Genomic DNA, 12,571 nt, shown 5'->3' on the forward strand with positions numbered 1-12,571 from the left:
GAGATAGTGACAGAGCTCCGTAAACAGTTTACAGTAAATAAGCCTTTTCCCTACAGCAATAAAGGTCCGATGAGACTGAACTCTGTCCCTGCCAGCAAACCTCCCCTAGTCATGAAAAACAGAATCTCCGGCCAACCAAAGCACTCTGCAGCACTTCTTTATTTTATCGCTTTCGCCGCATCCGCCCGGGCCCTCCTAACGATAGCACACAGTCTTCAATTAGTCTTGGTACATGGATGTGTAGAAAAATGTTCCTCCGGGAGACAGGGAGCAACAATTTGCCCTGGAATGTCTTACTCCTGGAGCGCAAGTTGAGAAGTGAACATGCTGGTTGGTGTAATGGAGGCCCCTGGTAATCTGCCACTTATCAAAGAGGTGCAGAGGGGGGTGGACGGTCTCTCCCGTCCGCCCTCCGCTGAGCCTATCGAACCCACTGAGCCCCCACTCTGGGTCTCCAGCTGGGTAAATGGATGGACTCCAATGGGAGAGTGATGGACGAATGGGGTGAGCTCTCCATGGGGGAAGCAAAGGCCAAGTAGGCTTTAGGGTTAACAAGATGCCACTTTCAATTTCTCCCTCTTACTTCCTCGGGACTTATTGTTGGTGGAATTTATTGTTGGTGGCTAACGGAGTGATGGGAATTAATGGCAGTTGGAGAAGAACTAAATACCCAGTCCAAAACAATAGCGGGAGCATTGTGGCTCATGGAGGCCTTCATTTAAGACTCATCTTAAAAAGTCACCCGTTATTTCACATTCCTCCTTTAAAGCAAGGACCACTGTGGACGCATACATACAAATAAAAGCTAGTGATAATAGCCTCATAGCAATAGTTGCATAAGAGTAATTGAAATGTTAAAATTTCAATTAGCATTCAGCAAATTTGCATTTTACAGTAGAATGACTGCAATGTAGACAGTATCAACTACAGACTATCAACTGCAGTAGCATAAAAAAAATGCAGTGCTACAAAAACGGTCACCTTTCTGAACACAAATGCTACTTTCCCACAGTAAAACACTTTGCTCTTTGTGGCTCTAAATAAAGCTTTTAACACTAACCCTAACCCAGGCTGTCAGCTGGAAACGATTGTCTCATCTCAAGCAGATTGGACTTTGATTAGAAACGTATTTGTGATGAAATCACAAGTAATGGACACTGCTATTTAGTTGTAAGGGAATGTCATTTTTAGAGGACCAGCCTGGAATAATTGCCGCACACCACATATATGGGTTATTATATTGAAATAATTTAAGTTTTAGTGTAAAATCTGAATGTCAAATTGCACACTGCTGAGAATAAAACCAAAGAGTCACGTTGAGAAAATTGTCCACCATGTTGAGCTTGTTTGTTTTTACCACGGAGTAGAAAAAGGCCGGCCAGTTATGTGACGCACTGCCTGATCCAGCAGGTTCGATGGAGAAGAATCTCACACAGGTCAGTGGCATGTTTGGAAACATGAGTTAAACATGGGTCAGTGGAGTAAAAGGGCTGTGAGACGGTGAGTGGGTGTGTTACTGAAGAGGCAGAGAAAGAGGAAGGAGAGGGTGGGGAGGGGGCATAATCAACCTGTGAGGGCGACGACCCCACTCCCAGAGAATAATCGTTCACACATTCATCTCTTAACCCGTTGGCCCTAATAGCAGCTCCGCCTGAGCCATTAAAACAGGAGGGAAGTGAGGTGATTTGTGCAAATGGCTTAGTCTTGCTGCCATGTGACGTTGGGCATTCTTAAAGCCCCTTTCTATCTGCGGCCTCAGTGAGGCTCTGTGAGACAATGGCTCCAGCACAGGGCTGCCTCACACATACATACGTATTACAGTAATCTGAGGGCACATCTGCAGCAGGTCACAGGGTTTCATCCCTTTGCTTGCTGTTGTCTTTGTCATTACCTCGCCTGCACTCCGTCATGAGCAGGATTTGCTCAAAGGGTGGTGTTGTGTTTTAGTGTGTGACAATCTTTCCATTTGGATTTTCATTTGTCTGTATTAAAGTCAGATTGTGTGTAGATGGGATAAGTGTGCAATAGTTTGTCTGCCTACAAATCCCAAATGTATCACTCTCAGGCATTTTGACAAGTTAAATCCTCATACTAGTCCGGTGACTGGAGGGACAAGTAGACTGTCCTTGGCGCTGACTGTTTGAATAATTCTCTCTTAATCTTTTTCACAGATTGAGTTCTGACGGTGACATTTCACCAGGAGAGAATCTTTAGATTTTTTGAGCAAATGTCTTTTTGTTCTTTGGGATTTAATTCATCGGGGGCCAACCTTCTACCGAACTTGGCTGAGGGGAAGCCAGAGGCAGAGTCAGAGCCGACACTCCTCCTTGTTCAGGAGACTCTCAGGAGAAGATTTGAGGACTAGCAGACCCTTGGCTGTGTTCCTCCACTCCCTGACCTGGCCTCGTCCAGAGGGGGGGTGGGGGTTATCAGGCGGGTGCAGAGCCACATCCGCCTCTGCCTCCCTTCGACAGGGGAGAACACCAAAATCTAAATTCAAAGAGGAGGGAGCTCTGCATGAACTTGTTGAGGTTTTCTTTGAAGTTAAAAATGTGAGGCAACCGAAGATAAAACGGCAGCATTTTGCACAATTATGGTCTGTAGGCATGCTGGGGTCTATGACGGTATCCTCCCAGTGAGCCTGGTCACACAAAGGGGGGTAAAAGCCTCATCAACGTGTGTGTGTGTGTGTGTGTGTGTGTGTGTGTCACACGGCACAGTGCACACAAAGACAGCCTGGTAGGGAATGTAGGTTAAGCAGCTGGTGTGTTCCTCTGCCGTCCTGCCAACAGGGATCTGCCCGTACAGGTGTAAATACAGCTGCCGGACGCTCCTCTCCCTCTCCATCTCTCTACCACACACACACACACACACACACACACACACACACACACACACACACACAAAAGAGAGAGGGGGCTGGCTGCACAGACAGACAGATGGTGCCTGGGTACTCCTGTGCAAGTATAGCGTGAAAGCATATGATATCACCCCCCACTCTAGGGGCCAAACCTGTTGCTTCACTCAGTGTGTGTGTGTGTTTTTGGTGTATTGGTGCAGCCGTGTGCACGCAGGAGCCGACCGCACAGCTGCATGTCCTGATGCATTAATACTGACGCATTCTCTGGCCCATACCAGGCCTGCTAATACAGAGCCGGCATAGCTGTTTGAGGTGTTTCACCAGGTATAATGGGCGAGAAATGTGGCATATTCGCAGAATTCTAACTATCTAACTCCTGCTCCATAGGGTTAATGCAATCCCTTCAGATTTCCTTCATTTTCAGGCTGGTTGAGTGGATTTGGAGCTATAGTCGTGGTTAAACGTGAAACTCATTACCCAGTGAGGCTGGAAGGAGATATATACGTTTATAAAATGTCTGTTTTCACTGCTCAATCGGTTTGCCATCCTGGATAAATCCTTTAAAAGCCTATTGCGGTCAGCACCTCTCTGAAATCGCTCGTTCTTTTCCCAAATACTAGATCATATTTATTCGGTGAGTGCAGTTAGTGACAGTGTGGGCCCCATGGTAACGTAGCTCTGACAGCTTGACGGAGTAGAAGCGGGGGCGTGGCTTAGTCAAAGGCAAATTATTGTCAAAAAATGATTAAAAACACATCAATGAGCCACAGTGTTCAACTGGCTGACCTTCATCACCATCAACGCACGCACTGTAGATTATTTGACTCAGTCTCATATACACCATCCTGCTGCCACACATATTCAGTCGAGCACCTAATGTGGGTTAATGAAATATTCCCCAACACATGCACTATTTCCTCCCATTTGAGTAACGTTTGTTAAAACTGCAGTGACCGGCTGTTTCCAGAAAAAACACTGACTTGGCAAATGATCAGATACATGTTGTTTAAATTTGATCATATATACGTCTGCCCTAAAATAAATGCTGCCTTCATTGAAGATACTGAACAATGCTCACTTCTTATTGTGTTCATTATTTTGTGTTACGGTTAAGGTGTTTCTGATATTTAGTCTACCATCACTATATATATATATATATATATAACTCTCCACAGACAGGCTGTGAGCCAGAGATATTTAGAAATGAACACGTTGTTGCTGTTGGTTTTTTCATTGAATTTGTTGGCAGTAAAAACAATTAGAATACATCCAGCAAAGAAAGTATCTTCATGTTGAACTAAAGATCCATCTAAACAGATGATGTGTTCTTCTCTATTGAAGGTTAATATCAAGGATTACCACCTACAGTAAGTCATGAAAGCAAATAGCAGTCTAACAGTGGCCTGTAGAGAGATCCCTCTGGCATACAGCTGCAGATATTTATTATATTTCTTTTTGTGGGCGACCTCTAGCTCACCCTGTAGAGCGATCGATTCCGGCCCACGGCCCTGTGCTGCGTGTCCTCCGCTCGCTCTCTTCCCCCTTCCCTGTCATTCTGCAGCTGCACTAATAAAGGCCATAAAAGCCCGAAAATAAATGGCACAAAACACAAGAAGTAAAAGGGTGTCAACTATATTACTAACTAATAACTTCCACCAACACAAATGTTTGTGTAGCATAGTGTATTAGACTCTTTCAAGTAATGAACATCAAATGTCTGGATAATATTTGATAGTTCCTAATTTAAGAAAAATAAATCTGCCAATTTCAGAAGAGATTTCATTGAGGTAATGGGTTTTGTTAATATACGTATCTTAATATGAATCTATTGCTGTGGTATCAAATAGTTTTTAATATCATATTGTCACTAGTATCAAAAGGTACCCTGTAAACAAGTCAACAACAAAGTAAACAATACCCTGCCCCTTATTTCACAGTAATAATGAAATAGACAAATATCAAATAGGCATCATAAAAAAAGAATAGAAATGAAATATTATTACTGCTCACCACCAAAGATGGAGGCCGTATAATGAAAGCATTATAAAATCAGTGTACATTAGTACTTACAACTGAAAAAAAGAATAGAAAAAGCATAGATAAGTCAACAAATATAAAAGAGCAATTTTAGTATAGAATGGAGACAATAAAAAACACCATTGGAAAAAACAAACAAAGCTTTCAGATTTTAAAAAAAGATTGTAAAAAACAGCCCATTTTGAATGAACATAAGAACTGATAATTGTAATTGAACCTGAAGCGTCTCATTGAAGGTGAATCAGGACATATTTACCTTTCAATAAAAAGCATCCACCGACACTGTATGACGTTAAACAATACAGCTGCTAAACCAAATGCAAACCACCAGTATCCAGCGGTCACAATAAATACACCGAAGCACGACACCGCAGTAGCCCATAAGCAAAAATACATCTCATAAACCAAATTAACTCTGCAAGTCACCTTAATGATTTGGAAAATGGCCTGATGTCCACGTCGGTCTCTATTTTTACCCTCAAAGCTCACTTATCAAATATCACGGGGAATAAATCCCTCGCCGTCTGCTGGAATCATTATGGCATTTACCATTCAAACAGGACATGAAAAAAATATTAAAATCTCCCCATATTTGTGGAGCCACCTGTACTGTATGTAAATGCACTTAGCAGAGGCCTGAAGTTGCCGATGGTCTTAAAACTACAAAATTTCAATGCATGGCGAAGATCCAGGTGAAAAAGAAAAAAAAGAAAAAGACGGAGGACAGAGGTGCATGAGAGCAGAGCTCTCTTCCTTTAATACTTTCACTGGAAGCAGGGGCACACTGCATTGGATATGACTTGAATATGATTTTAGGGTTTCATTTCTATTCTTGATATGCATGATGTGTTTTATCTGCTTTCCAAACAGCCCACAGACCAAGTCCGCATGTGTGTTCTGCTTCATTACCCTATGCAAAAAAGTGGTGGCCTGAGACAAAAGAAGTCCATGAGCATCAGCTGGATGTGAGAGGAAAAGCTTTGGCCTCGACAGGGCTACTGTTGACACAATACAGTGTTTTTACAATGTGATTAATGGAAAAAGACAGCGAATCACAGACTGAAGTCAAGGATGTACTACAGTGTGATTTGAATTTTCCTCAACAGTGGCCAAACTGTAAATATAGTAGAGTTTGTGAGGTTGCCAATAACCCTTTTACACATGTTAAGGCTTTAAGTTGAAGACTCTGTGGTGCATTGTACCTGGATTATTTTACAAAAGGGAGTTCTTCTTGAAAATGACCACAATGACGAAAGATGAGTCTAATTCATCATTATATGTATATATATATATATATATATATATATAAAAGTTACTTTTAATAGTACTGTATATAGAGCTAACATGAGGTAAAATGTTACTCTTTTGGATAAATCTCTTATTTCTGTTGTATTTTCATACAACAGAAATAAGGAAACTCTTTATATTTGTAGGCAGTTAATAAACTATATATAATTGCGTAGTACACAATATAATGTAGTTTCAAGCAGATATAAGAACATTCAGATATAAGTAGATATATAAACAGTCTAATTGTTTTATGCATATATATATATATATATGTTTATACAAATATATACAGTCACAATTTTTATAGAAATAAAATTGGGACTGGTGTATAAAAAAGTGATTGTCAATATAACATGATTATACTGTGTCATCATTCATTAACTGTTACAATCATTGACAAACACAATAAATAACACAATAAGCAATAATCCGTGTCTCTGCTTACAGCTACATTGTGGTGTATTATAATGATGTATTAAGTGTATAAAGCTGGCCTATAAATGCTCAGTATGGGGGTTGAAGTGAAGACTAACCCTACAGAGGAGATCAGTGCAGTGACATGTCCCACCAAGACAGGGATTCTGTGATGGGATCATTACTGTATCTGCAAACGGATGTTCTGATATAGTTTTGCTGTTATTAATCGTGGCCTCCATTTGCTGCAATTCATTAAGAATCTTTTGATTCTCCGCTCACAGTGGAGGCATGAGAGAGAAGCAAAGTTCTCTTCAAGAATTCAGGGTTATTAATATACAAACGATCATTTTGAGGGTGAAGTATTCGTTGGAACTGGACTTCCTGTGGAGAACAAAAGCTTAGACGTGCGTGTGTGTGTGTGTGTGCGATGTGCTACCTACCCGGAGCGTTTGGTGATGGTGCCCAGGGTCATGGGCTGTTTGATCTGAGCCAGAGGCAGCACCACAGTGAGGCTGGGCAGCGGGGACAGACGCGGGTTCCCCATGTTGTTATTGGTGAAGTTATTGTATGAATCCTGGCTGCTCAGCTTGGCTGGAAACACACAGAAATGCAGGATTATTAAAAGTATTTTCAGTACTGGATGTTCCCTGGACAGCAAGGTCAGAGAAATCTCCTTTTGAATGATTTGCAGTGGAACATAACAGACCAATATGTCAATCAAGAGCCTTCTCAGGAAATGTTGGCAGAATACAGAGAATTCAATTGTGAATGCTGGTACAGCATTTTATACATAATTCATTGGTTCCTTTTCCAGCTTTACACATGTTAATTATCTGCGTGGCTCAGTTTGAATTAAATAAAACCTCACTTTAAAGTGCTGACTAGGCATTCAGCACACAACCAGAAGACCTTGTTTAGAATACGGAAACACCTTTCTTTCCAAGAAAAAAAGCCTTGTTTCAAGACTGTGTGTGTTCTTATATTTATATTTATTTTTTTCTCTCACACACACACACACACACACACACACACACACACACACACACACACACACACACACACAGGTTCAAGGCCTCCTGCGGAATGATTGGAAATAACCAGCTCAAGATGCTGCATTACAAATGCCCTAGCTGCTGCTAGAGCCTGGCAGTCTGTTAATCAAGGCCAATCAACAGGCCCTACACACGGGTTCAAAACACACACAGACGATCCAAAGACACACATCTCATCTCACATATCTCATGCAGCTCCAGCCAAACATAATCAGAGCATGTCAAAGGGCTTCTTAAAGGCCTGATGAACTTCAGCAGCGACGTCAGGAGACACTATTCAACTTAACGCATTCAGTCAGCCTCCGTCCTGCTGGAGGTAACACATTTCAACACTATTTATTTGCAAGGCAGGCAGATCATCTCCGGCAGGAAAAGCTGGACATGCTGTTGTGTGCATGTTGGGTAAATATATGACAGATTGAATAGCTTGCTTCTTGCTACGTTTTAACAACAGTCAGCCAAGTTCAGTTGGGGCTGAAATGATCAATTTAGTGTCACTGGAACTACTTTCTACTGGGGAAGTAGTGGAAGCAGTGTAATGCTTTTTTTCCTTTTAAATGCATTATATCACTATTATAATACAATGGGAAAATATGTAAACAGTCATATATAAACAGTCCCATAGAAACATTGCACTATAGGGGAGGAGAAATGCGGATTAACAAACAAACATGTCCATGTAATCCTGTGACAATAGCTACAACTAAAAAAGTGTACCCTGCTGGGCAGCCCAAGGAAAATTCCAAGTTCAAGTGCTTTCAAAATAAATAAAGAGCAAACCTGTGGGTGCACCACAATACGCTCACTGAATGTTTTCCTTGTTCCATTTGTTGCCTTAATAGATGAGTGACAGCCGCGACACAAAGGAATGAAAAGGAGGGAGGGGGGACACGGAGACAAAGAAAACAAGGCGGACATCAAAGGTTACAATAAAGGTAGAGGAGGAGAGTGCCTGGTCATTATTTGGAAGGAGCGATCAAGAGGAGGCTGAATGCGAGCGGAAAGGGACTGCTGAGTGTTTTGGTCCAGTCTTTTAGATCATTAATGTGGAGCTCTGAGTTTCATTAGTCCTGCCAAACCTCCGCTTTGTGGTCCTCTAAAGGGCTGTCTTTTAGACCTCCGCTGGCCTACAATGCCGCGTGACCTTCTGAGGGGGGAGAGGAGACCATTACACAAACCTGTCCTTCATTTCCTTCTGCTCCTCTTGGTAAGACTAACAGAGGTCTGTACCAGGGCAGCTCCTGAAAGCCCTTCACATTTCAAAAGTGCTACACCCCCCCAAAGCCTGGGCGGCCACCTTTTGTGTTGAGGGGAGAGGACGGACCAGAGAAAAAAAAATCTGTACAGGAAGCAGCCTGAAAAGCCATAATGGTGCTTCACCTAAGAGGGGAGGGTGAGGATTGGGGGTGTCGATGAATTTAGCATCCTCATTCAAAATGGACATTTCACTTTTGCTCCACTGTATTATTAGCGGTCACCCCCCCACCCTTAAAAATAAGCCTGTGGATTGTAGAACAGGTGTGGCCGGACAGAGACGGGGGGGTGATGATCACTGTTGACCAAACGGGCATACCGTGCTGTCACTCAAGGCCGAGGGGTCCAAAACCGTCATAACCCCCCAGTGAAGACAGAGAAGACGAGTTGATGTGGAGCGTGTTGGAGATCACGCACCGGCAGAAGCCGATACGTGGACAGACAGCTCGGATGGCTGAGAGACAGACAGCTGGGATGGCTGAGAGACAGACAGCTGGGATGGCTGAGAGACAGACAGCTGGGATGGCTGAGAGACAGACAGCTCGGATGGCTGAGAGACAGACAGCTCGGATGGCTGAGAGACAGACAGCTGGGATGGCTGAGAGACAGACAGCTGGGATGGCTGAGAGACAGACAGCTCGGATGGCTGAGAGACAGACAGCTCGGATGGCTGAGAGACAGACAGCATGGCAGTGTGACGTGCATGTTTGTGTAGGCGGGGAGTTGTTGACGGACTGAGTAAAGGTACGGAGGGCATTGATCAAGACAAGGTTCAGCTTCTATCACGCAGAAGTTTAACTTTTATCAACTTTCATAAAGTCTACATACTAAAGTGTAAAATGTTTTATGTTTTTTTTTCTTCAAGCTACAAACAGTCGCAGTGCAAAAGACACATAAACATAGAGATATGTCATAACACAGTGGACATCTGAATGGCATCTGTGTCGCTCACCGGTTTGTGTCTTCAGTCAAAGAGATCTCAAATTGATGAATCAGAAATGGGAAAACTGAAAAGTTGCAATAACTTTGTTCATTTTGTTTTTATGGTTTCATTGTTCCTGTGTTTAGGTCCTTTTCGTTTTCAGTTCTATTGTAGATCAAATGGATATGAGTGCTATAATGTCAATCATTAATGAGTACAGTTCAGACAAATAACGGCAATGATTAAGATGGTGCTGCTGATGATATAAAGAGAGTTATTGTCACTTCCTTAGGAGTAGGAGCAGCGGGTAAGGATGGCTGTTAAATGCCATCCTGTGAAAATGCACTTGTTTGCTGTTATTTTCATAGAGAGAGTGGTGGAGCAGACATATGCAAACGATGGATTAAGGGCGTGTCTACAACCATATATGGCTGACAGTGGGAGTGACAGTCAGGCCTGTGCATGTGTCCATCATTTTACAAAGAACCATGTGAACCACGTGCTTTATAAAACAGACAAAAAGGGTGTGCATATAGGTTTACACTTAGAAGAGATTTACAATGTAGAATTTACATTTTGATTTAGATATTATTGATCCCATTCAGGTTGGAGCCAAAGAGACACCGAAATACATGGAGCACAAAATCGAGTCTGAATATTAAAGAGCTGTTGCCATATTCATCGCCATCTGTTATCTTCACTGCAACATCATTACCATCTGTACCGAACACGACCACTCGTGTTGGAGCTTTGGTTTCTTCTTTTAAATGACCTGTTGGAATGTAACTGTGGAGACGTGTTGCATGTCCTCAGCTATCGCTGCATTATCAGGGTGTTAATTGTATCAAATCAAAACTGAAAAACATAGTCTTTGCTCAAAGAAGGTGAGAGGAAGCCAGAGAGAGCGAGAGAGAGAGCGAGAGAGAGCTAGACAGATGAGAAGCGTCTGGCAGAAAGATAGACTCTAGACGGAGGCCATGATTTGATTAATGACCGGGGCGTGATGTGCCCAAGCACTGATACATGACATCCCCATGGAAAGAAGATCCATCAATGCAAATCTAGCTCCGTCGCCGTCGTCCAGAGAAAAACTCTGACCCTGCCAAAAAGTCACTGTCATCTGACCCCCGTCTCTCTTTCTCCCTTAATCCAACCATCCATCCAGCTCTCCTCCATCCATCCGTCCACCCATCGCTCCCTGTCTCAACAGTATTTGCATTCTCTTCTCGCATTAAGCCTCTCACTCTGTCCTTGGCGCTCTTTCTCTCTCCTCAGCCGCTCCGTGTCACGCTATCTCATGTTTCTCTCCCCTCTCTTAATACCCAATTTGCATCCGATACAAGCAGGAGGCTTCCAATGAGGAGCCGACGTGCGAAAGGACAAGCTCTGAAGACCGTGTGTGTCCACACGGACACTGTGTCTTATTTGAATTGTTTTGCCAGAGAGGATATTTCAGTCAAAGGAAAAGAAAAGTGGACAGGAGAGGAGCCGGGTTAGGAGGCAGCAGGTTAGGCAGGTGACATGTTGAGCGATGCTCTGGGAATAAGTAGAGACCTTGGACCTGAGGATGATATTGCAGCTGTAAAACGCAGGGGGAGAAAAAGGGAGGGAGGCCGAGTACGGAAGACAAGAATAAAAATGTCTCCGCAAGGGAATACTTTTATGGTTTTGACTAGACTTCTGAAGATATTTTTGGATTGAAGTTTAACGGCCAAAAAGATAACACATCTTCCTGAATGGAGATCCAATAGCTGTAAAAACTGTACCAGCATCATACAACTGGACTCTTGTCAGAGTGTAAAATCTCTGCAACAGCATCTAATTCATGGATCATTAAAAGTAAAACTCCTCTGAGTAAGGCTGGCTGAGTTTCATAAACAATCAGTGAGGGTGTCAGAGTGTCAGAACTGTTGGTTCCAAGGGCAGAATTCTCTGACAGTGGAATGACTTTTCAGGTCAAATGTCTGTAGACAGGAAAACTCCCACAAACTGTGCTCACACTATTCTTCAGACGAAAAATGATTCATTGCAACAATATCAAACACAGTGGAAACGGCTTATAGTGATCAAAACGCTCGGGAGAGAATCATTCCTATACAAATGCTGTTTCAATTATTATGCGCATGTAATCAGGTAATCTGCTGATAATGTTCATTTGGGGTCCTTTCATACATGACAACATATAGACAAAATGTAAAACTGTGGGCATACTTTATTTTTTTTTTACTCCATGATATTGGATCTGAAGAACAGCAGCTTGACACTGACAGCCTGCGCTTTATTTCCCTGCCTGTTAAAGTTACTGTGAGGAGCTTTTAACTGGTTAAGAAACTGTCTCAGTCATACTGGTAATAATACCGATGCCTCTATATGACCGACATAGTTACACGAGACCATCAGCGAGAAGATCTGCTATTTCCATATAGTTGTTCTTAATGCTTGTCAGTTCACCAGAAACTCCTTCAGCTCAGACTCCAGCAGGGCCTCCATAAGAGACCGGTCCACCATGGACAGACCCAGATCCGGCTTCACTGCAGCCTTCGACCTGCAGTTAGGAGCTCCGGCGGGAAGAGGAGAGCTCAGCTCCCGGCAGCAGTGTCTCCTCCTCCTCCTCCTCCTCCGGCCAGGAGCAGAACTTCTCCTCACTGCTGCAGACCCAGGCCGTACTGCTGGGCCCGCTGCAGGGAAGCGAGGCACAGGAGAACCAGAACCAGGACTGAGAGGAGCAGACTGTCAGAC

The 12,571-nt window shown here is 43.1% G+C and overlaps 1 protein-coding gene across 3 annotated transcripts in view; it reads right to left on the reverse strand.

Annotated features, from left to right (window-relative positions):
* The window catches only part of bcas3 (BCAS3 microtubule associated cell migration factor), a 351,541-nt gene that overhangs the window by 250,563 nt on the left and 88,407 nt on the right, over positions 1 to 12,571 (reverse strand). For all 3 annotated transcript variants that reach the window (XM_076075476.1, XM_076075477.1, XM_076075478.1), the window contains exon 16: positions 7,045 to 7,195. In XM_076075476.1, the coding sequence (XP_075931591.1) occupies positions 7,045 to 7,195 (151 nt within the window). The remainder of the gene's footprint in view (positions 1 to 7,044; positions 7,196 to 12,571) is intronic.

This window comes from Anarhichas minor, unplaced genomic scaffold, assembly GCF_050575085.1.
Source record: "Anarhichas minor isolate MPS153535 unplaced genomic scaffold, ASM5057508v1 ptg000052l, whole genome shotgun sequence".
Taxonomy (NCBI): domain Eukaryota; kingdom Metazoa; phylum Chordata; class Actinopteri; order Perciformes; family Anarhichadidae; genus Anarhichas; species Anarhichas minor.